General features: G+C 46.0%; 1 protein-coding gene across 9 annotated transcripts in view; it reads left to right on the forward strand.

Annotated features, from left to right (window-relative positions):
• Window positions 1–25,037, forward strand: part of setd5 (SET domain containing 5) — a 39,023-nt gene that overhangs the window by 9,004 nt on the left and 4,982 nt on the right. For 2 of the 9 annotated variants that reach the window (XM_080494533.1, XM_080494538.1), the window contains exons 2-21: window positions 13,244–13,527; window positions 16,066–16,168; window positions 16,579–16,841; window positions 17,122–17,180; window positions 17,268–17,455; window positions 17,566–17,604; window positions 18,253–18,537; window positions 18,796–18,944; window positions 19,035–19,152; window positions 19,400–19,509; window positions 20,119–20,368; window positions 20,681–20,764; window positions 20,858–21,019; window positions 21,105–21,482; window positions 21,595–21,855; window positions 21,992–22,109; window positions 22,287–22,516; window positions 22,829–22,885; window positions 22,972–23,445; window positions 23,794–23,886. In XM_080494533.1, coding sequence (XP_080350659.1) covers window positions 13,457–13,527; window positions 16,066–16,168; window positions 16,579–16,841; window positions 17,122–17,180; window positions 17,268–17,455; window positions 17,566–17,604; window positions 18,253–18,537; window positions 18,796–18,944; window positions 19,035–19,152; window positions 19,400–19,509; window positions 20,119–20,368; window positions 20,681–20,764; window positions 20,858–21,019; window positions 21,105–21,482; window positions 21,595–21,855; window positions 21,992–22,109; window positions 22,287–22,516; window positions 22,829–22,885; window positions 22,972–23,445; window positions 23,794–23,886 — 3,492 coding nt within the window. In that variant the 5' untranslated portion in view covers window positions 13,244–13,456. Of the gene's footprint in view, window positions 1–13,243; window positions 13,528–16,065; window positions 16,169–16,578; window positions 16,842–17,121; window positions 17,181–17,267; window positions 17,456–17,565; window positions 17,605–18,252; window positions 18,538–18,795; window positions 18,945–19,034; window positions 19,153–19,399; window positions 19,510–20,118; window positions 20,369–20,680; window positions 20,765–20,857; window positions 21,020–21,104; window positions 21,483–21,594; window positions 21,856–21,991; window positions 22,110–22,286; window positions 22,517–22,828; window positions 22,886–22,971; window positions 23,446–23,793; window positions 23,887–24,102; window positions 24,268–25,037 lie in introns of those variants that run through there. The other 7 variants (XM_080494537.1, XM_080494539.1, XM_080494540.1 and 4 more) reach the window with 6 other exon arrangements.

Below are 25,037 nucleotides of genomic sequence, written 5' to 3' on the forward strand. Positions count from 1 at the left end.
AGTATAACAGCATGGAAATGGAAGAGGAGGCTTTTTTCCCTCCCCTCTTCAAAATATATTTTCATTACACATATTTCCTGTATGTTAATTTTAACAAAATTAGAGAGGAAACCCCACATTACCCATCTCACACTATTACCCCCCAGGGCATATTAGGTTGTATAACAGGAAAAAATAAAAAAGTCGTCATACCCCTGATCAATGTAAGCAAAAAATGTGGGTAAGAAACGTTTTTCTTTCTCCCCAAACCAGGTGTTTCACTTTTGTCTTCCTTGAAGACAACATTGTTATATCCCCATTTCTATATTTGGACACAAAGTTCTCGCTCGCTCTCTCTCGCTCTCTCTCTCTCTCGCTCTCGCTCTCGCCCTCTCTCCCTCTCTCTCCCCCCTCTCTCTCCCCCCTCTCTCTCCCTCCCTCCCTCTCTCTCTCCCACCCTCCCTCTCTCTCCCTCCCTCTCTCTCTCCCTCCCTCCCTCCCTCTCTCTCTCCCTCTCCCTCTCCCTCTCCCTCTCCCCCTCCCCCTCTCTCTCTCTCCCTCTCCCTCTCTCCCCCCCTCCCTCTCTCTCTCCCTCTCCCTCTCCCTCTCCCTCTCCCTCTCTCTCTCTCTCTCTCTCTCTCCCTCTCCCTCTCTCCCTCTCCCTCTCCCTCTCTCTCTCCCTCTCTCTCTCTCACTGAAAAAAGCTGAGGCATAATGAGGTCACACATCCCGTGTGTGTTTCATTGAGCCGAGTTGATTTACCTGTTCTTCATCTTTAATTTCCTCCTCCTGGAGCTCAGCAGCACGGTTCAGTCTGCCAGTGCTGGCAGGCGTCACATTTATTCATATCCTGCCTGCTCCAGTGAGCATGTGTGCGGGGGCAGACTGGAGGCTGCTGTAATCTCACTGCTCTTATTATGTTGTGGAGGTTTGCCCAAGTGGACTCGGTGTGAGCACCGACATGCCAGGTCACCACTGTAAATGAACATTTCCTACAGACTTACCTGCTTTAAGAAATACAAATGCGTCTCATCCACTTTCTGACGAATATGGAGAGAAGTGACCTGCTGGCTGGAAGCCTGGACGTGATGTAGTCACATCCCAAAATGGAGCAAAACCTTCTTAGAGCATTGGATTTCCATCACTACTTGACATGAGTGGCGTCCATATGGAACAAATACCGTCCAATAAATCAAAAGAAAAACTAGAAACCTATAAATCTGTGTCTGTATATATAATGAACACTGCAAATATTTTTCTCTTTAGTCAAGAAAGGCACCAGATGGAGCCGGTGTAGTATACAAGTTTATTATTTTAATGTTGCATCAAACCTGATGACAACAGGGCAGAAGTCAATTTAACAAACCACTCCACTTTTGAAACACTGCTGGTGCAAACTGCAAACACTTTAAAAAAAACAAAAAGATTAGTGTGGAACTAGCAAAAAAACCCAACCCTACCATCGTCTGCAAAGTGTTTATCACAAGTTACATCACGATGACAATGCTCGCAGTGTGACTACAGAAGTCACTGCACATTCAGCTATTATCATGCAGGCTCACTTCAAACCTGTGAAACCCTCCCAGTGGTTTCTTTGCACCTTCATGTGGAAAATACAGCTTGAACGTGTCTTGTCACAACAAAAGTCACTGTTCTAAAGGCCATTTGTTCCATTTGGCCACTTTTTTCTTGCTGTATAAATTCAATCAAAGGCGTCATTAAAAAAACAAAGTTACACTTAGTTTGTGGGATTTAATACAGTGTACAGGAAAGTATGGGGATGTGTTTATTTGTTGTTTTGTTTGTTTACAAAGAATCGGACAAGAACATGGTTTTTCTGATTGTACTGATTTCACAATCTGGATCTAAAATGTAGCTTTGAACATTGAATTTCACGAGGCTTTATTTTTTGGAATAACTGCAGTACATTAATTATGACGATAGTATTCAAGATGTATGTGGAGGTATTTCTGGTACTTTTACAAAGATCCAGCTCCTCAGAGGAACGGCACTGTGTCGGTGTGCAGGTCAGTCTGGCTGCAGCTCTGGAGATGTGATGGACACATGTAGTGGGTCTTACCTCAGTACTATCAGTACTACTCTGCATTTTTTCACACCATTAAATGGTGTTTCCTACCCCCAGAAGAGATATTATCACGGCTGGAACTATATGTCAGCAGCCGTCTCAGTGGGGACAAATTTAATAGGTGGACGGACGAGAGTGTGTCAGTGGGTTGTCTGAATTGTCCCTCCTATGTCCTCGTCTATTGACTTTAGGAGGCTTCCTAAAGGAGTTGGTGAAAGGCGATCACGTTGGTGTGGCAGTCGGACACTTTCACTTAGTGACATCATTATAATCTGAAGTTGGGCCCTGTTTACACGACAACGAATAAGAGTGTATACGCAAGACTTCCTTCACTTTGGGGGTCCGTTCACACGGTACCAGTGCGTGGATCCACTGTATCTGCAAAGTTTTTATACCGGCTCCCAAGGTGGAACGTTTTCACTGTCGCTGTTCCACCCTGCAGAGGCTACGGAGCCTGTCACTGCTATAATATGCATTTTTTTGGACAAATTCGCCTTCTGTGAATGGCGACATACGGAGAACATCTCGATCGAAGCGCGGCGTCACTTCTACTTCTTCCTGTAACAGCGCGGCGAATTATGAAGCAACAAGTAGCAGCCGCCTTTCTTTATGTGCTCGATAATGGCATTTGTAGACGGAAGAAGGTACTGGGGTGGCGAGCTCACACAAGGTGGCTGCTGTTGTAGCCGGAGGAGGTTAACCTCGCCCCGACCATGACACCCAACGACGGATGGCGGGCGGGAGCTGGCTGAGTGGCAATGTCAGAGGTCTTCTCCCCTCGCGGGCCGCACCAATATTATACTTTCATATCAAGATGAGGGCCACAAAATCTTGTCCTGCGGGCCGCGAGTTTGAGACCCCTGCTCTAAAGGAAGCAATGGACCTACTTTCCTTTGCTGATTGAGAATTCAGACAGTCTTATCATGGCTGCCACACGAAACACTTCCGGGGTTAAGTAGAAGTCGATAGATATGGGAGTAGTGGGGACCATTCCGACTTACCCAGTGTTGTTTTCAAGTGTTTAGAAGTTTTGAAAAGTGTTTTATAGAAGCTTAAGACCAATAAATGACCAGATTTACCCCCTGTGTTTGTGTGAGGTAACCAACAAGGTTATTATATTGCAGTTTTTGTTGCAGTTGTAGTTCAAGTCTGTCATGCCAGTGGCTGTTTTATGCTTGACGTGCGGAACTTTGACGTGCAGAATCAGCGTGAGAACGTATCTGCCATGTATACTCCAAGCGGCTCCCGCTCCCAACCTTGCAGGGGGCAGTGCATCGCAATCACACTTCCACCGCAGTATTAGATTGGAGCAGAAGGAGTAGACTTCTTGTAACACCAGCAGGTGATCCTTCAAGTGGAAAGCGGCACATTCACCTATTGTTTAGAATTGAATGTTCCCTCTGTTGACGTCTGACACTGAAGCAAATAGACATCTATGAGTCAAATCTTGTGTTTCCAGAGTGGATGTGCAGCTTTATGCTTTTTTGTGCCTTTAAAACCAAGTCTTCAGTCTTTCAGCTCCGCCTTTTTTTCCGCACGTCTCCGTCCGTGTCGTCAGAGAAATTTGGAGGCACACAGAGCGGTGACGTCCACGTCAACAGGACAGCATGGAGGGGCTGGCGGCTGAAATAACGTCATTTGGGAGCGCAGCTCACGGACGTGTCAACCATTAAACAGCCTTAATGCTGTTGGTGCTGATGTGGCTACAAGTTCATGTAAAGGCACAAGTTAAAACATTTCTATTGTAAATACAATTGTAACAGGCTTCAGAAGAACTGATATGTTAGGTAGAAATCAAACCATATTAAACAAAGTAACGTGTGTGTAACACGTAAGAACAAACTAACGGAGTATAAACGAAGCTGCACTGCAAGTGTTTAAAATAACAACATGTTTCCAAATCAAATTAACCAGTAGACTGACCCCTCCTTTATAAGAAATAACATGCTGCTGACTTTGTTCTCTTCAGATTAAAATGTAAAAAAGGTCAGGACAATTATTTGAATTTTGATTGTGATTTAAATGTTGGCCTCACACGATAATAACAATACAATCGGAGAAAGAAAGATGAATGTGCTGCACGGTGTGTATGCAGGTTCCTGTGCTGTTAGAACACGGTGAATACACCTGTGGTGCATGCAGCTGCACATTGTGTGGATCATGGAGCAAGAGATTGAAAAGGAGAACAGTCGGGCAACTCCAGTCGCAGAGACACATTTTGGCTTCAAGTTGTCAGACGAAGAGCAGAAGGAGATAAGTTTATCACGCTGTTCTGTCTGCACCCCAAGGCAACGCCACCAAATGATTTAACTGATTTGTAAAGTGGTCTGTATGACATCAGTGAGATGACCCCAAAAATTACAAGCTCGTCAACTTCAGTGTTTTGTGTTTTGTTTTTCACTGCATTATTAGTGTGTTTTGCATGTTGCAAATCTTTCAGGTTTTACCGGCGTGAATGCAGATTAGGGTTTTATTTTTCTTGGTTTTGTTTGTTGCTATTATTTTAAGATATAATTGTAGTTGTGGCTGTTCTTATAAGTTGTGGTTCATGAACTACTCAAGTTTTGAAATCAGTGAATAATTGTTATTTTTGAAAGTCAATGAAACAATCTATTTGCCTTCTCTGAATAGGTGTTCTTTAGCTCTTCTCCCTTCTCCTGCTCAGGGCTGGCCTCGGCGCATCAGTCCACTTGCTCAAGGAGCTGGCAGAGTTGCTCTCAGACACTTATGCCAGTCATTAAGCATTAAATGCCATGTTCCTCTTCCTGCAGCCAATGTGGCAGCGACTGGCTGCTGTTGGCTGAGAAAGCGCTCGACCATCTTGTGTGTTGGTCCCCATCGTGTCACCACATCATGGATGAGAGAATTTTGTGGCATTTGAGGGCAGCTTGCTTTTCTTTCAGTCCTCTTCCTCTTCCAGCACTGTGAGCAGCTTTGGCCCCGACTGCTGTGTCAACCCTCTGAATCGTCAGAGCCTTCGAGGTGGCCAGGTTTAAGTTTTGCCCAAAGCACCCAAGCCACAGATCTGTGAACCCTTCAAAAGCCTTGGCCGTGTTGTTGGTGTTGTCTGTCGTCACATAAACCAGGTCCGTCTTGTTGATGCTCCACTATTCCGCCATAGTCCCAAAGATTTCCTGCTGTTGTGAGATGAGGACCCTGCTGGGGAGAACTGTGTTACCAGGGACTGGGGTAGTGGTTGGTGACACTGAGGTAGGGTTGCTCCAGAAGTCCGTGGTTGCTTTTTACAAGATCATTAACATTGTTGTGCAGGTTTGGGATTTCACTGTTGAAAAAGCAGTTTGTGACAGAAGTTTGTAGAGCGGGAACAGCAACCTTCATCAGCCTCAGAAAGCCAGGCCGCTCAGCGATTTAGAGTAGCATCATGTCCTTTGCAATAAAATATGAGAGGGCAGATTTTGGTGCATAAGCATCCTGTGAGCTGCACGCTCACTCTATAAGTATTAGAAAAGTAAATGTACTGAGACACACATACACACTTGATGTAATATTACAATTGTAAATGCGATATGTGTTGCTGTGTTTCTTCACGGATTTGTCCAACTTGCCGTCTCACTCAATGCTTCTGTTTCGATTTATGCTCTGCGATCTGGTAACCGAAGTTACAACAGAGTATGTTTGCAGCTGAGCAGAGCAGAGCTACTGTCGAGCTCGGCCAGAAGCATCTGCGTCTGGCCCAAATCTGAAGCAGCGTCAGCAATAATTAAGTGGCAGTGGTTGTATACAGCAGAAACACATGTTGCTGTACTGCTGTGTGTGTCATGGCAATAACACATTTATACAGGACTGATGTTGAGTAACACTTCAACTGGACTTTCCTTTATAGATAAACTTTGGGAAAGTTTGACAGAAACAATGACATTTTCCAGAGATGGCTCTACGATTTTGAAATGTTTCTCCTCGAGGAGACGTTTTTTCTACAGACGGGTTGACTATCTTTTTTTTAGTTTGTCCTCAGCATCCTTAAAAAAATCCCCCAAAAACATCCAGACTTCACACTGTGTTCAGTGGGAGAAAAATTTTCCCGAGTACTGTTCTTGTGTGTACCTTCCGCCATGTTTTCAGGGTAGAACCATTGTAAGTTGCACCTGCTTGTGGGCTGAGGGGTGCTGCTGTCTCCTCAGGAAATGCTCAGTATTGCTGTGCGATATTCAAAATGCAGTAATCAAACATGTCAGTTTTTCATTGGGAAAGAAAACTACTTTTTTGTTTTCCCCCTTCACAATTAGACCAACACAACGCGCCGCCAATCATATAAAATCCCAATAAAATATATTGGAATTTATGGTAGTTATGTGACAAAATGTGGAAAAGTGCAAATAGGTATATACTTGTGCAAGGCACTGTAGTTTCAGGACTGGATGTGCTTGTTTGCTGAGTATGGATGCTTTTAATTTGGTGTTTGAGAAGGCCTTTTGAGTCCAGTGAACTCGTTGCCATGGTAAAAAAAGGATATTTTAGATGATTGGAGTTTGGTGACATGGTGTGTTATCCTGCTAGAATTCTGAGCTTGTTGAGCTTGGAGGAAAAACACTTAAAGAAGCCCCTTGCTGAGTTTACATGGACACAAACCCACCAATTTTGTATTGATTTTTTTTTTTTTTTTAAAGGAAAGGTCGGCGTTTGGCGATGCACCTGAACGCATCACCCATGTATCAGTGACATGAAGCTTGTTAACCTGTAAAAATCTATCAATTAGCCACATCATTGTTTAAGCCACAGGGTTCAGAGTGTGTGAAAAAGAGTAGCGGCTTATCATCAGGGATTTACGGCAGTGCTCTTGATAATCTGACCAGTAAAAATCTTGGTGTAAAGGCACATCAGGCCCTGGTTAATTTCACAATGCATCGTTGTTAGGTTTTTTTATGCAAAAATTTGCACCCAGACACTGTTTTGAAAAGGATAGTTGCATTTGTTCACTGTGTGTATGTAAGAAAAAGCTTTTCTCTACACGTGATCCAGATGACTGTAGGAAATGTTCACTTTATGGGTGAAGCACCGTGAACTGCACAAAGCACCTGGATTCATTCATTGTTCTGAATGGAGGCGACATGGAGATGTTTTAAAAAGGTGTCAGTGTCTCTGAACACTGCTGTCGTGTAAACGGAACACCCAAAAAGCAAACGTTTCCACTTTTTGTGTTTTGTAAATGCAGCCTCGGGACGAAATGTTCTGGTGAACCAGAGAAAAATGTGTGTGTCAAAACTGAACTAGAGGATCGAGAAGAGACTCTACTCTTCTCTTGATCAGGCTCCAAGTTAAGTGGAAATTTCTGCTTCACTTTCGAAACAAAGACAAGCAGCTTACAAGTCATCGTCAATACTTCCTGCTACAGCTGAACGTGGATCACAAAGCATCATGGGATTGATTCTCTGACTGAGTGGGAGCATGTTAAATCTCATCACTTCACTCAGGCTTGTCCACACCAGCCAAAACGATCTTTTTTCCTCAAAAAAGATTCCGTCCACACGGCTCAACACGAGCCCTGAGGGCATGTAGTACATATGCCAGCCTGTAGGGGCGCTGTGACCCACCAAATACACCCAAAACACAGAGGGAAAAAGCATAGAAATTCAGAAGTAGATTCCTGCTGATAGTCTTTTCTATAACTCTGGGTCATATAGGTCTATGCTCCTGCCAGCGTCAGTCGCTTCTGCAGCTCGATTGGAACTTGTGTGTAATTATTGTGGCTATTAGGTGACGTCAGACTGCGGCTATTATGTCATGTTTTTTCCACAGCCAGGTGTGAATTTGTGTCGTCGTCTTCAGCTGTTTTTTTAAGTGTGTTGAATGCAGTTTTGGGGTCCAGTTAGTTGTGGACTGTATGGAGAATGTATGAGTTTTAGAGGAATGGGTTTAGGTGATCCAGTAGCTTGTAGACAGCGCATGTTGAAGCTGCTCTGGTTATGCCTCCGTGGTTGAAGGAACGTGATCTTTGTTTCTCTCCAGAGACACGTTTTGAAATGACAACAAATGAAAATGATCAGTGTGGTTAACAATGTAGGAAGACAAGTGTGTCGAGACAGAGATAATGTGAGGGTGTCCTCTGCTGTTCATTTTGTTTGGATGTCCCTCCCCCTTCGACTTGTCTCCAAAATGGCCTCTGTTCTAGTGGGGAGAAAAGACTTTGTTGAGACTGATGGTAATTTGAGCCTTTTATTCATGGCCGGAGGAACAAGGGAGGGAGGGAGCGAGGTGGGGGAAGAGAAGGAGGAGAGAGGGAGGTAAAGAAAGGCTTTCCTTCTTCATATGGAATTTACCTCACTGCTTCACCGTCTGGCACTTTTGGACGAGGCCCAACTAGTGACTCCCTTTGTGAGCCAAGTCAGAGTGAGCTGGTTATTTTAGTGAGCCACTGATCTTCCACAGGAGACCCTGCAGCCACTGACTTTTGTTTTTAAAGGCTCTGAATCAGGCACCCCTGTGCTCCACTTAATACCAGGATTTTAGAATTTGCTACAAACTGTGTCTTTCCATTTTCTCTTCCATGCTGCTCTCTTTTTCAATGAGCCACACACAATTCTGCCTTAAAACTGCAAGTAATACAATACTAAGGAATAATCTGCTGACAATTCTGTGTGTTAATTGACTAGTTGTCATAAGCGCCCTTGTGTTGAAGGAAACACATTACATGTATACATTGCTGCAGTCATAGAATTAGAGCTACCGGTCATCTGTTGTAGCTGACCTCTGCATGTCTTCATGTGTTTGTAACGAAAGCTTCTGGATGGGCAACCTGATCTGACCTGGACATGATGGAGGTCCTTGGTCTAGGAGTGAGAGTGTGTCACCAGAAGTCAGTCTACCAGTAATCCAGCCTGGGTTTAGAACCTCTGACAGGAGGCTTGAAGGTTGTTGACTCATGCAGACCTTCTACAATTCTGTTGTGGTTTTGTTTGAGTCATATTTTAATGGATTAATCAAATTAATTCTTATTTTAAATTCAAATGTACATCGAATAGTATTTATTGACAGTTTGAGGTGACAAATTGAAATTGTTCAATTGTCATCTAAATTGTGTCTCAGTAAAATATGTCCCCAGGACAATTGTGCTTCCACCAATGGCTAATTTTCTGACAGTAAAAGTGGGTAAATGCTTGATTATTGCCTTCTTTCAAAGCAACCCATTGTCACATAAATTCAGTATAATTTAGCAGTTGGCCATACTTCATAATGACCCACCAAACGCTGCCTCTGGTTTGCTCCTCAGTCCTCATAGTGCACACTAAACATAGACATTAACCAATCAGATCAGTGAATATTCTCAGAGTTGGGCGAGTCACAGCTTTGTCATCTTATAGGGGGAAACTCAGCAGCCTGGCTGGTAGATACTGCTGAGTGGTGCATCATGGGGGATTAGGAAGTGGGTGTGTGCAGTTCTGAGTGGAAAATGACTGGGCGTACGCCGTATAGCCTGGACTGAGCCTCGGATGCTTCTTACATTGACACCTGCCGGCACTTTCATATTAAAACAGTGAGGAGGGAGAAAGAGGCTAGCGGGTCTAACCAGCAGCGGGAGCACAGCACACACAGTGGTGTGGAGGGGAATTACTTGAGAGCAGGTGACCAGTTTGAGACGGGAGACCAAACAGGAATAGGCTTCCTATTAGTAAAAGGTTGAGTTGAGGAGAGGAATCGCCATTGCCGATAACGTTGAGTGTTTGCCGCAGCTCTCCAGGACACGGCCTGTCTCAAGTGATAAATGTGTTGAGTTTTTCCACAGCTGCTCTCAGTAAACTCACCATGGATGAATCAAAATAAAGAAACGTCTCGTCAGGAAAAAAAGTTTATTTCAATGAGGGCAGATGTTTGCTCTCACTGCCTCAAATACTGCTGCTTCACCTTTGTTTATGTGGAGACATAAAAGTTAACAATTAAAGCAAAAAATAAAACAATGAACATCTTTAGGAAAGGCTAAACATCTTTAAAATCAGCAACGGTGGTTGTTCGTTGTGAACAATCACTGGCTGTAAAGGGTGCAGCATGTGCAGCATGTGAGCAGTGTGGTTGTTGTCCATTTGAACAGGAGGTTTGCTGTAAACCAAATGTTCTCCTCAGAATGTGAACAGCTCAAACAGACCCGTTCCTCCTTCCACTGCTGGTCCTGCCTGTGTGAGCAGAGAGCAGCAGAGCAGTGTGGGTCAGTGTTTCAGCAGTCACATGACCAGAGGGCAGGGCCTCCTGCTAGATGACTCACCCTTCAGCTCCTGACCCGACGACGCCTCCTGTTGGCTCTCTGTGTTACTGCAGCCTTCAGTGAGGGGGCCCGCAGCACTGTACAGCCCCTGCTTGGTGTTTTTGGGTTCTTTTAGGTGTTGGAATAGCCGAGCTGAAGGTCTGTTCTGGATCAACATGCAGGTCTATCGCACCATGTCCACCGCCGGGTTTCATTCCAACTATACACACTTGGAACTGCTTCCCAGGGCTTCATTGTCTGTGTGACTCAGCATATTTAGTATTTACACTCGTGTAAAGATGGCTTCTCTGTGTAATGTGAAAGTAATATAATCATGCGCAGGGAAGGATTAAGGTAGTCATGGGCCCCGAGGCTGTTCTTTCTCTGCCTCCCCCATGCATCATGCACATGCGCGCACACACACACACACACACTAAAGATACACTACCATTACTGTAACTGCTTTTACCAGGCTCTCTTGCTTGTGTTCCTGGCTGAGAAGTCTTTGAGGCTGGTAAAGTCAACTCTCTTAATAGCCATCAGAGACGGGTGATTGTCTGTGTTTGGCCCCTTGTGGAACTCAGTTTAATATTCACAAGTCCAGGGTTTGAAATTAAACGCTCTCCACTCGCATTGGTTACACGTGACGTCAAATAGAGTCAACCTTTTACTGGACGGGGCACGCAAGTTCAATTCCAGGCCTTTCCACTGTGTTGTGTCTTTGTGCTATTGAACTTAGCATTTATAAATGAGTATCAGCATACGCTGGAGACGAGCCTGTAACGGACCAGTGTCTCATCTAATAGACGTTATAAACTCAGCTGCTCTTGAACTGAGCTCTTGTAAAGCCGTGTATGCAATGTTGTTCAAAAACCCAAATGTGTACAGCCGAGTGGCGGGATTGGCCGAGGCTGGCTCATCATGGCTAATCCCCCCCCCCCCCCGGTTCACTGGAGGCACAACATGCCAGTGTGTGGCCTTGCTGTTTGAGGGGTCGATTGCGATCAGCCTCACCACCAACTTTACTGAGTCTAGAGCTAACGGCGATGACACAAACGTTGCCTTCCTCATAGTCTTTTTTTGCTCAGTATTGGAGAATAAAACATTCCAATCAGTTATCTTTAGGCCAATTGAATAACTTTGTCAATTAAAATAAGACAAAATGCATGCTTTTCATGGCTGATAGCTCCAAACACTTGATAAAAAGAAAGAATTGATGGGGAAAACGTTTACTATTTCCAGATACTTTAATCAGACTTACTGTTGGACAATTTATGAAAAATTTTAACAAAATAAATTAACATGATATGCAAAAAGGCACTAACCCTCTGGGGAATTAAATAATCTCAATCTATGTGAATTAAGACGCTTAAAAATCCAATAACAAAATGGCTTTTTGTAGGATTTAAGCCAGCTTGTTTTAGTTCAGGGAGAAGCTAGAGGAGGTGAAACCAGAGAAATGACAGCACAACAATGCAGAACACATCCACAAATCCAAATGTTTTACTGCAAATAAATAGAATACATATAGGAAAGTGTAATATCTAAAAAATTTAAAATGTACAATTTCAACATGCCAATTTTAAACGATGTATCCCGGTGCAATATACTGTGACATGCAGTCTCGTTCAGTACTGCTCGTCTCACAGGCCGGCCTGGACCCTCTGGTGTCCCTGTTTTGGCCCACCAACCACATGTTTGACACAGCTTCAGGCTCACCTGGCACGACCTGAAACGTTCACACTGTTTAAATTTGTGAGATCTCACTGAATCAGATTAAACTTAATGGCGCTTAAGGTCATAAAATGAATGAGAAGCCAGTAATGATACAATCAAAGTGTGTTTTGTATTGAATCTTCACCCAAGTGTGTTCTGCGGCAGAGCTGAACATCAAGAACACACTCCCTCCAGTCAGGCACAGCTCGGGACGTGCTGGAGTCAATTTGTCCTGCTTGAACTTTTGGTTGGAACATGTTTTTCGCCGTTCTCTGGAGATTTTCTGTGTTTCTCTGTTGCGTCTGTCTGCAATGTTGAGGCGTTAGTGGGGTGAGCGAGCGGGAGGGGGCGGGGCCATGAGAGCAGCTCGCTGCAGGCAGGGGAGACATGTGCACAAGTAGCAACACTTAAAACTAAGAATTTAACACAAAAAGCTTTATTGAAATGTACCATATTGTATTTTTCAATATTGAATGTCGGGGAAATCTCGGCCCGAATTAACGTCGGTGTCAGTCGGCCAACTTTTGTCAGATTACCTAGTATTGTCTGATGGCTATTAGCAGCTCATTAAACCGGCTGGCCAGTTAATTGGCCGGCCCCTGATTGAGATCTTCTAATAGGTCCAAAGCAAAGTGGGGCTATACTGGGACTGCATTGATTGAACAATTCTGGACATTTCATCTTAGTTTCAGATCCTTGACCACTCACCAGCTTCATGTTATCTTCCTTCCAGGACGGCCTACAATCTTTACTTTTTCATACCCGACAAATAGAAATGTCGTCTTTAACAATAGAGCATTAACATGCTTGTTACACATTTGTAGGGGCGTGGGCACATTAACAACACGCGTTGTTGGGTGCACTCCAGTCACACATATTCAGATCAAGTCATTCTCACAGCGACCTGCTGACACTCTTCTCCTAACTGGCCTGGTTTGGGGATGCAGGGTCAGGGCGTCTCTGGTGACATGGACCTGTGTCAGCTGTTCATGTTTGATTGTCAAATAGCACAGTGGATGGTTTATATTTTAAAACATTCCAGCTCAGACTTAAGAATAAATGTGAAAAGCGTCATCTCAACATGAAGAGAACAAGTGTTATTGACTTCCAGGAAGTTGTGATTGAATTACTTGGAGAGTGTAATTGATTGTCTGTGGATGAATGAAGACTGCCTACCCCCAGGGTGGCGCAGCCTGCAGTGTTGGTTTGTCTGTGCTCCGTACAGAGTGTGTGGAGCTGACGGTGTGTTTCTTGTGCCCTCTCCTCAGATCCCCCATGACCGCCAGCCCTGGGCTCCGGCTCGGAGGCGCCCCACCTCTGGAGTGCTCTGCGCCTGCAGCTGGGACCCTGTGATTCCCCTCTGTGCGTCTCCTCTTCCCCCCCCCTTCCCCGTCCCATCCTGTCCCTCCCGTCCCCTCCCCTCCCCCCTCCCCTTCCCTCCCCCTCTTCCCCCCCTCCCACGCGTCGCTGTGCTGGACGTCATGAGCATAGTAATCGCGCTGGGAGTCACCACACCTGAAACGTCTTACTCAGATATGGCTGCTGGATCCGAGTAAGTCATCGTTGCCCCGCTGCTACAATCTGTGTTGACCTTTGAGTTGAGTTCTCATTTTTGACCTGCCAAAGCCTTTCACTTCTGGAACGGGTGAACTCTAAGCTGAATGGTGAATTTAGTGGTGAACGTGGCTTCAAATAGAATAGGGTTACAGAAAAATCAAACTAAATAACTAACAAACACACGTAAGATGGTTATCAATAGCAGTATGTATTTTTAATCACTTTAAATCCAACAATGAAACCTCTCCACAGGAACTAAAAGTGCTCCTTTAATGGATTACAATCTAAAGTAACGGTTTTACAATGAGTTAATATATATGAAATCTCATATTATACTAAACAGGGGCTGTCATCATTGAAACTGAAAATACTTTTAACATTTCAGTTTGTTTGGATGAAATCAAGTTTTCCAATGAGCTTCTATCCTCAGGAGAAGTACTGGTTGTGACCCTCCTGTAGCTGGTCATCTTGTGGACATGTGCCTGCAGCAAAACATGATCATCGTGGTAAACAACTTGCTCTCTGTGTCCAGTATGAAAAGACACAAACGCGTCAATCGCTGACATCAGACCATGATTGGAAGTGTCACAGCAACAAGCTGTTAAGTCATTGACAAAAAGTCTCCATGTTCAAACTGTGGGTGGTGCTCCGTGTATCCGTGTGGTGCTTTTAAAAATGACACAATCGAGAACCCCAACTATAAAAACAGTACCATTCCCACTGTAGGGTGGGGAAACGTTTAAATTTCCAGAAAAAGTTCTGAACGTATGGTTTCCTGTGTGCTCGTTGTTGTTATACCTGCCATACACTAACATCTATGGATGATGACAATAACAGCGTGTTTCACCAGTGGTTTAGGTTCCGTGTCATTTTAAAGCTAAGTCATGCTAACGGTGGCTGCTAGCATGACGTAGCTTTAAGAACTTCGCCTCGCCGTCTCACAGGACGGCCAAAGTATCAACATATAATGTAAAGCAACATGATTCGTTACTGTAGTTTAGATTAGTATCTAAAGTTATTTATTGTTTAAATAAACAGTAGTTTATTTTCTACTACTACATTACAAGATATGTTTATATATTCAACAAGAGAGTTTTTTATAAACATGTTCAATAATGCTGTTCCAAAACCTAATCGTGGAAATGGTCGTGATTTCAATATTTCCCAAAATAATCGTGACTATGATTTTTTTCCATAATCGAGCAGCCCTACTGTAGGGTGTACACACACACACACACACACACACACACACACACACACACACACACACACACACACACACACACACACACACACACACACACACACACACACACACACACACTGCATGTTGATCAACGTCTTCTCTGCTGATACGCACTACAAGAAGCTGGAGGAATAGTTTAATGTCCCTGTCAAGACTGGTTATTACGTTATAAATTGTGCAGCATTTGTAAGGAATTAGCATGTGTGGGATGAGCAGCGGGGTCTGTAAATTACCTCCATGAGAAATCTTCCAACTCTTCTCTGCCAAACGGTGTTTTCTTTCCTGTTCACTCTTGTGTGGTGGATGAGATGGGCACTGGCGGCACGCTGAGCAGCGTTTCATAGGGTTTAGGTCATTGCCTCTTCTCCTCTCACGTATTTGTCAATACACATCATATTTGCCCACACGCTGCTCAGCCCACACGTGCATGTTCTTTACAAACATGGCATTGTTTCAAAGGGACATTAACCAGCTTCCCAACAAAGATTTCTACAGCCACAAAGCAACTATAAAACGCACAAATATGTTTATTTTATCTGCTATTGCCAAGTAGTGATGTAAGTTAGTATTGTGTGACGGCTGAGGTGGGCTTGACCATGTTGTCACATCATCATGTAGGTTACAAATTACATATATTTAGACAAACAGCATTCTTCTGGCTTTCTTTGTTTTTAAACCTGTAAGTACAGCCTGAAATGTTCATACAGTATGTCTGAATTCTTTTTCATCTGGTTGCAGTTTAGTTTACTTCCAATTTGTCCTGAACAGTTTTGTTCTCCGAGATCATCTCTGTGGGCGGTGCCCTGCAGCAAACAATACAGTTCAAGTTGACTAAATAGAAATGAAGGGAATGCATGGACTGGTGAGGTACTGTCCACTCTGGGGAGGTGCTGGTCACACGCCTGTGGTGAACCTGCTTGCAGAGCTTCTCTCTGGTACTTCCTTTCTCACCTGTGGTTTAAAGTCACCTCCATTCTTCTGTGACTGGAAAGCTTGTTCCACATTGGGAGGAAGAGTTGAATGACAGACTGCCTCACTGTGTCCTCAGTCCTTCATTAAAGGCCAACAGGGTTGGCTAACATAATGGCGGCTCACCTTGTTTTCCTGAAATCACTGCACGTCGGGCTGGAAGGTACCTGCAGGGTCTCGGTGCCCCCTAGTGACGGACTGACGTCTCACACTGAAATTCTTCTTCATGTAGTGGTCGTGAAAAAAAGCAGGTTTACGTGAAGATGGAGAATCGAGCCGTGGTTGTGGAACTGACGGCCTTTCCTGTATGTTTTGCAGCCCTGAGTCAGTTGAAGCGAGTCCTGCAGTGAACGAGAAAAACTACAACAACCACAGCTGTGGCAGTGCACAGAGTCATGGGTATCGGGGACTACCTTATGCTGTGAGTTCACACAATTCTTTTGCAATCAACACTTCTAATTCAAGCATGTCTTTTTGAATGAAATGTGTAATACTTTCTAATTACGAGTTAGGCTGGCTCCAGTAGTCAGTGTCTCAGAAGCTACATTAATAACCCAGTTAAATCGGTCCTGCCTTTCTCTTGTCCTAATCTTCTCTAGTTTCTGTTTGTATTATAATGTGACAGTAAGAATTAGACTGAGGACTGGTTGTTCTTGTTGTTTGAATATGTAGACATCTCTTCTGCTGTTAGTTCTCTGTTACTACAGGCTACTTCTGTTATTAACAGCTGTACTGTTTCACATACCTGTTTTTTTGCCCTCATTTTCATTCGTCTCCATTTTCCGTTTCCCTTTTTTTTTTTTTTGTTGCCTGAACACTCGTTGTTTGAAGATGCAACAGTCTTCCGTTGTGTGTTGTCAGGATCACAACTATGGCGCGCCCCCTCCCCCCACCCCACCCGCCTCCCCGCTCTCCCAAACCATCATTACCCACATGGATCTCAACGGCGTGGTACGCAGCTCCCGCTACCACCAAGACACAGAAGACAACTCGGCCGACAGCGACAGCTCCTCCGAGGAGGACGGCGCTGTGGCCCCCTGGTGTCACTGCAGCCGGACGCCCAACGGCCTGCTCATCAAATGTGACAACTGCAGGTTAGACGTGGACCCATCCACACCGGCCCCGAGTCCACGACATCTCCACTGCTCGCCATGTCACGCTCTCTCTGGCTCTGAGTGGAAGATAACTGCCCTCCGTCAGGCTGTTGTAGCACTTTCTAGCACCCACACAACACTTCCAGTACTGTTAACAATCACACTTTTGGTATTATTGGTATTATTGTTATTATTACTGCTACATTAAATTCCAAATTCACTGTTGTAAGCCGGCACCATGAGTGAGCTGTCTTTTTGTGACCCTGGGTTTTTATCACAGGGGCCTGGACAGGAGGAAAGGAGCAGACGGCCAGCACAGGAAAACTGAAAATGTCTCGGGTAACGTGGCTCATTCACAACACAAAGCTGCCACTGTCTTTGCTCTTCATGATCTCTAACCAAGTCACTCCTCGTTTGTTTCCGTAGCTGGGGAAAGCAGCGCGACAGAGAGTGGCGATGAAGAGGTGTCGCCCTCCACCATCTCGTACACCGCCACCCAGCACACTCCCACCAGCATCAAGCTCACTGTCAACCGTGTTAAAAGGAACAAGTCCAAAAAGAGGAAGAAGAGCACAGAAAAGGCCCGCGGGACTCCAAAGGGCAAGAAGGTGAAGGTGAGCGCTGCTGCCTGTCAGCTGGCGGCAACACTGGAGCCAGATACAGTGGGGGACTTTTGTTTTCCATTACAAACATGTTGAACGGTAGTTTCTTCTCTCTCTTTCAGGCTTTCAGAGAGGGATCCAGGAAGTCCATGAGGATGAAGGTAAGATCACTTATCCTGGCATGGACGTGAAGGTATTTGTGGTGCAAAGCCGGTAACAGATGGAGCCTTTTGAGGCAACGACACACTAATACACAACTCAAAGACTCGGCTCTGCTGCTCATCCCACTACTGCACGTTCCTTACAAATGTGCTAATATTTAAGAAGAAGTTTTGTTAAGACCCACTTGTAGAAAAACTAAAAACACAAACAGCAAACATGCTTTTAGCATAGTTTATTTCTCCACTTCCTTTGTGAACAGAAACACAAAATGTTTGGAAATACCAATCGAACTAGAGGTTTGTATTTCCAGATGAAAATACAAGTGTGAATGCTGAAGCTGGATGAAGCTGATGGAGGTGATGAGGGATCTGCTTTGATCTCCTCCACAAGGTGTCTTTCCCATCCGCTTTGTATGGGACATTTTTTCATAGTTTTTTGTGATTTATCTGGAAACGGTTAAAGACTTAAAAAGCATGCAGCAAAGCCTTTCAGCATTCACCCAACAAAGACTGCTGACAACATTAGATTTCCTGGACATACGTTGTCTGGACTTCACTGTCCATCTCAAATCGCCAAACCTTTGAAATCCAGCCCCACTTTGGGTGAATAAAAACACTGAGCACCGTCGTCTGTGCTGTCCTGTGCAGAACTCCACCACCGAGGCCAGCGTGCTCGACGAGAACACCGTGGAGGGCTGGGAGAGCAAGATCCGTCAGTGGACCGACCAGTACGAGGAGGCGATGGCCAACCAGTACAGTGCCGACGTCCAGACGCTGCTGCAGCAGCTCCACCGCACTGGCAGCTCCTCCGAGGCGGAGAGTGGCACCACCAACCCTTCCACCGCGCAGATCCAGGCCTCCGCCGACACCATGGACACCATCAACCGCACCGAGCTGGCCTGTAACAACACGGTGCTGGGCTCCCAGATGCAGGTCTGACTCAGACTCAATCACATCTGGTTAACGGCAGGCTTAGCAGACATGTGAAGGATTTTCTACAGTGACCTCATGATGCACCAGATAACAGTTTATACAACAACATAGCGATAAATGCTGGTATTGATTTGAGTTAGTTTAGTGGCGGTGCACTGCCTGCCTACGTATTCCCATTCATTGCTGTGTAATCGTACCTCAGTCAAGCTTCTGTACTGCTCTGCCAATGAAATTAAGTGTTTGATTTGTGGGTTGCAGCTTCAGCTGGGCCGAGTGACGCGGGTGCAAAAACATCGGAAAATCCTCCGAGCAGCTAAGAACCTGGAGCCAGACACGCTCGTCATCGAATACCGGGGGAAAGTCATGCTCAAGCAACAGTTTGAAGTCAATGGACACTTTTTCAAAAAGTGGGAGTTGAGATCTTTGTGTTATTACCCTTCTGTACATGTAAAACCACCGGGTGTGGACTCACCCCTGTACTGCGTTTCTTTGTGCAGACCCTACCCCTTTGTGCTCTTCTACTCCAAATTCAATGATGTGGAGATGTGTGTTGATGCCAGGACCTTTGGAAACGATGCTCGCTTTATCAGGAGGTCATGCACGCCCAACGCCGAGGTCAGCCAATCAATCCAGTCTTTTTAACCTCAGTGTTTGTCTTGTCTGTCCCGTTATACTGTTGTTGTTTATTTGACCACAATGTTCAGTTAGTCAGAGTGTTGCTGAAATGCTGTGATCATAAGAATTTCTCCTCTCGGCCATTTCTTAAAAGTATGAGCCAACAGCTGACTCCGACAAACTCTGAAGAGAAATGATCAGTGGTCTCCAAGAGAACGTATTATTGAGACTCTCTCGCCCTCTACAGGTGAGGCATATGATTGCAGACGGTATGATCCACCTGTGCATCTACGCCATCGCTCAGATTACAAAGGATGCTGAAGTCACCATTGGATTTGACTACGAGTTCAATAGCTGGTCAGTGTTATCCTCTACTTCACATTTCTGCTGTTTTAAAAGCACTTCTATTATTGTATTAAGAGTTTTAGGATTTGTAGGTATGTTTGTAAATGACATTAATTTCATAACTCGGCTATTTCAAAACCTGTTTACCATTTATATTGTTTTGCACTTTGTCTTACCACTTCTATTTTTTTGGTGCCAAAATCAACAACTGAAAGTTTCTTAGTCCATGAACTGACACCCAAGCCATACTCAAAGAGTCATTTTTGCCAATGCTGTCGCTGTAAAACTTGTTTAACAGCTCATAGAGTTGTTTCTAGAGTCTCATGTTGTTACTGCAGGAGGCTGTTTGGGCCATGTGGCTAAAGAGTTTCACAGTAAGCTTAGAAGTAAACCTGTACTGATAAGACACCGAGTCACTTGACGTGCGCACGTTTCAATTGAATTGTTTTTCAGTTTCCTGTGCACAGTTCCTACAGTTCCTTAGGTTTTGCACGGCGCTGAAAGTTTGCTAAGCAAGGTTGGAAATTATATATAAAATATCTGTTAACTGTGACCTTCAGTTGTTGTCGTGTTGCATGTTTCCCCACTTTCTCCAGTTAACCCATATATTCTCCTCACCAGTAATTACAAAGTGGACTGTGCCTGCCATAAGGGCAACCAGAATTGCCCAGTGCAGAAGCATAACCTCAGCCCCAGGGAGAATGCGCTCAGCCCCCCCTCCTTGGTGCCTCCTTCCCCTCTGATTGGTGCTGAGACCCGGCGGAGGAAGGCCCGGAGGAGAGAGCTGGAGGGGAGTGTGGCTGGAGACGGTAGCCAGAGCCTGGACCACCAGCAAGAGGCCAAAGATCTGCAGGGGACCAGTGACGCAGAGGTGTGTGTCGGGGCGAGGGCGGGAAGCACCCTGCACAGTCGCCTGAGTTCTTTAATCCACCTGACCTCATTTAGATTGACTCTCACATTTGAAACTGTTTACATTCACTCCTTTTATCTCAGAATTATTGGAGATACTTACTTGCAAAGCCACTTCAAGTCTGAAGTAATGGTCTCTGGTCTTTTGTTTTCTCAAGCTGTGGAGCATGTGGACACACTCCCATCAGCTTGAAGTTTTTTCTCTTGCCTGGTCAGTGTGAAGACTTGACACTAATTGTATTGACTCAAGTGTGAAACAATTCTGTGCTTTCAGGAGAGGCTGCTGGAAGAAGTCAAGATAGAAGAGGTGGAAGAAGGCGAGGTCGACGAAAACGGAGTGGTCATCTCCAGTAAAAGGGTGAAGCCACAGTTCCTTGTTGTGATGTGACGGTAAAGGTCGGCTAGTGACGCTAAAGGTTAACTGTCCTTTAATTTTTGTCTTGTTCTGCAGACTTTTAGCAGCCAGGAAAAGCGTAGGAGGAGAGTAGGAGGAGCAGACGTGAAGGATGAAGGTGTGGACGTGGAGGATGGGGCAGGGAACCCCCGAGGAAGCACCTCCTCACTCCACAACACTGCAGTCGGGGTCAGTACGCGACGGACCACCTATGTCATGGTCAGTGAGAGAATATTCGCTGTTGTCCGGAGTATTTCCAGAGCTCCGCCTGCCTCACGTCCTGCCTTCATACACACTCTTCCAGGAAGCCACGTCTATTGAAGACAAAACCTCAATACCCAGCCTACCTGCCCCCGTCGCTCCCCCGAAACCTGCAAGACCCACCAAGCCTCGGCCTAAAAGTCGGATGTCTCGCTACCGGTTGAGCTCCTCCCAGCGCGCCCGGCGGCAGCGCCAGGCCCTCGCCCAGCAGGCCGCGGCAGCCGCGGCAGCTACGGCCATGGCAGCTGCGCCCACGTTCACTGATCAGGGTGTGGCTCAGGAGGAGGAGGGATCCCAGGGTCCTTATGGTGCCGAGCACAGCCACGGAGAGACCGGACTGGCAGGCCACCTTCTGGACGGAGACGGCCAGGGTCTGAACTGCATGAACAAGGGCAACATGCGCTACCCCAAGACCAAAAAGGTTTGATTTCATAAACACCATGTAGGAAGATTTGGGCCGTTTGGACCTCGCTGCTCAGACGTAGAGGGGATCTAATGTGTGTGTGTGTGTGTGTGTGTGTGTGTGTTCTCAGTACCTGGTGACGGAGTGGCTGAACGACAAGATCCCCGCAGGGGAGAAGGTTTACCAAGAGGTGCTGATTGAGCGCCCACTAAGGATAACCACTGACCCCACGGTGCTGGCCACCACCCTCAACATGCTTCCAGGCCTGTCCCACACTTCACTCATCTGCACCGCGCCCAGACACTACGTCCGCTTCGGCTCGCCCTTCAACCCCGAGAAGCGCAGGCCCCGCCCACTGCAAATGGACGGCACGTATGGCTGCTACAAGAAGGTAACGGGAGCTGCAGGCAGGGTCCGCGAGCTTTCACTCGTTGTTTCTACTTCATTAAAGCCCATTTTTCAAAGTGAAGCTCAGCTCAGCACTTTTCAAGGTATCTCATTGTTGTTTTAATGGCTTTTTGATGCAGAGATGGATCAAACAAGTGGAGGATGAGAGTTGCTCGGCCAGCGTGGAGGACAGTACGGAGTCCACGTCCTCACAGCAGAGTACAAGTAGCAGATCCACCCCCAACCTGCTGTCCAGTGGTACGAACGACGTCATGCTGGATTCTCACTGCACTAGTGGATGCTCCTGTTGTCTTTCCCTGTGTCATTGTTTTCTGTTGGAGCTGTGGAGCTCTTGTAGGCTGTGGACAGTTGGTGGGTGTTGGTCTGGGCTGTCCTGAAGTTTTTCCTCACATCCCATGTCTTTGAAATTCCCAGAACTGGCGGCACCGTTCAAGAAGCGACGCTCCAAGTACCAGGCAGAGATGACACCAGCGCCCTCGGACCACCTGCTTCGCCCACTGTCACCCATCACGCCCCCGCTCCCAGAGGACTCCCTCCACCCCCTGCTCCACACCACGTGCAGCTCCTTGCTGCCCAACGGCCTGACGTACTCCCCCATGCCTTCGCTGCCGGCCAGCCGCTGCAACACCCCGCTGCAGTTTGAAGTAAGGACACCTCTGTAAACATCTGCAAACACACAATCAAATGTAGGCATGGAGAAAATACTGCTCAGGTCCATTTTACTACCTGGATTTTATTTTCAAAGTGCCACGGTTTGTCAGGTCATATGGAGTACCACTTGTGTAATAGTGCGGCTTGCACTGTTCAGAGTTGCACACTGAGACTGAGACATGTAGGACATGAAATCTAACACTGCTGTTTGACTCAATGGTGGCAGAAAACGGAATAACTCTCCTGTTGGTGATATTAAAACTGACACAGTGCATGTTCTAACACTCGTTGCTTTTGCTCTTCAGAACATATCCTCTCCTGAAGCGTCGCCTGTCCACCGACCTGAGTCCATCTCTCCAGAGGTACGTTCCTCTCTGAGTGTCTCCTGACATGTGAGTTTCAGCTTGGTGTCCGTCCCTCACCCTCCTCTTGCTCTGTTGTCGTGCAGCCGTGCATTCAGAGCGACGTGGACTCCTCTCGGCCTCAGTTCCCAGACCTGTCGCTGCCCTCCAGCCTGGAGAGTCCTCTGGCGTTGACCTCAGATGACTTCTCTTTCCCTGGATGTGCTTCAGGCCAAGATTCCCAAGGCCCGTCATCTGTAGGGACCAATTCTATAAACCCTTCTTTGGACCTCAACCTCCCTAGCAGGGAGCAGGCCTTCAGGACAGAGTTCAACCTCATATACACCTGCTCGCCCCTCAACGCAAACCTGGGGACCCCTGTCGCCGCCGACCGCCGCCCGTCCCAGTCGGAGGGGGGCTTCTCGCCCGCAGAGTCCTTCCACAGCTCCATCAGCGGCCAGGGGCTGCTGGGGGACACGGGCCCCGGGTCCATGTCACCGTATGGGGAGCCTCATTATGGAGGAGGCTACCCAGACAGTGGCACGCCGCCACACACCAGCAACCCACCACAGAAGAAGAAGGCAAGTTCTCCTCAGTGCTCTTACTGATTGTGGTGTGAAAATCAGCAGCTTCCAGTTTGATAAAGTGAAACCTCCCGCTATTCAGTCGTTTCCCTTTCTCTGTGCTTCTCATTGACTTTAATCCTGAATAAATCAGTCAGTCCCTTGTGTTGCCTTGTCCAATTCAACACACCAGGTACTCGGGGGGCAATCTAATTAATGGATGTGTGTGTATATCTGAAATGATTTCCACTCTCTAGCTTTGACCCTTGCTCCCTCCTTCCTCTCCTCTTCCTCAGTACCCTCCCTCTCCCTCATTGCTCTATGACACTCTTTGCCAAGTCTCTCTTCCACTTTTCTTCAAGGCAGAGGGCCAACCAGCATACCATTAGTCTGCTGACAGGAAAGCCAGATTACCAGGCTATAGCTGTAAGAAGTGAATACAAGCCAGTACAAAATATGGTGAATATTCTCCCTACAACTACATCTTTAGAAGTGTGCATGTAAATATTGTTTCTTTGCATCTGCATACGACACGCCCACACCATGCTCCGACATCTCCTCCCCTGAACCGGCATCCAGTCAGAACTCTGCTGTTCAGAGAGAGAAGTTTATACCTCATCTCAGTCCTCCTCATCCAAGTGTGTGAAGGTCCATCCATTGATCTTATCTCACCAGGTCCATGGTTCATGAAATGTCATGATGGTGTCGGGACGAAGCCCAGATATCATTTCTCCCTGGCTCTGTGTGCCAGCCAGGCTCCTCGGCCTCTCCTCACTGCCAGACAACTCAACCACAGTCCCCAGCACTGAAAACTAAACAGCATGTCCATATTGGCCGAAACCTTGGGTTTGTCATGAGAGTAATTCCTCTTCTGTCGTTCTTAAAGTCAACGTTTATCAGCTGCAGTAACAGGCAGCGTGCAGGCGACTCACAGTTTAGTTGACAAACTATCGAAGGTCTCCTTGAAACATTGTTTGCTGAGCAACAAAAGTATTTTCACATCGTTGAGTCAAAGCTGCAGAGATCCACTAGAGCAGTGGTTCCCAACCTTTTTTGACCAGTGTACCCCTTGAGCTGGTTTCCATGTGAAAAGTACCCCCTCTCTCGTGTGTGATTATTCGCCTTAATGTGTACTTATATTTAACCCTTTGTCTTTCTATCTATCCAACTGCTCATTTAAATAAAACAATTATTGTGAGTGTAAAAACATACCTTTTAATGAGACACTTGCGCTTGCTTGTCTTTCATAAGTCTTTCCTAATTCCTTTTTTCACTGGGCTCCCCTGTGCCTGCGTCCGAGGCGACGGTAGCAGTAGCGGTAGCTGGACGTTTACTCCTGCCTAGCCATGCATCCATGTTTACAGTCGGTATGCAGCTAGAGTTAGCTAGCTTCGCGAATCGTGCGCGCCCGCAGCAAGAACGTGAACCTTTTTTTTTTTTTTTTTTTAAAGCGCGCCACTTTATAGTCTTTTCATATTATGTGCATTGTAGTGTTACAATCACTGTGGACGAACTGCTACTCATGGAAAATAAACGTATGGCCTTACTAAAATTCATGATATAATACAATATAATATAGTATAATTTTTTTTTTTTGTGTGTGTGGATAC

The sequence above is a fragment of the Blennius ocellaris genome, assembly GCF_963422515.1.
Source record: "Blennius ocellaris genome assembly, chromosome: 4".
In the NCBI taxonomy this organism is placed as follows: domain Eukaryota; kingdom Metazoa; phylum Chordata; class Actinopteri; order Blenniiformes; family Blenniidae; genus Blennius; species Blennius ocellaris.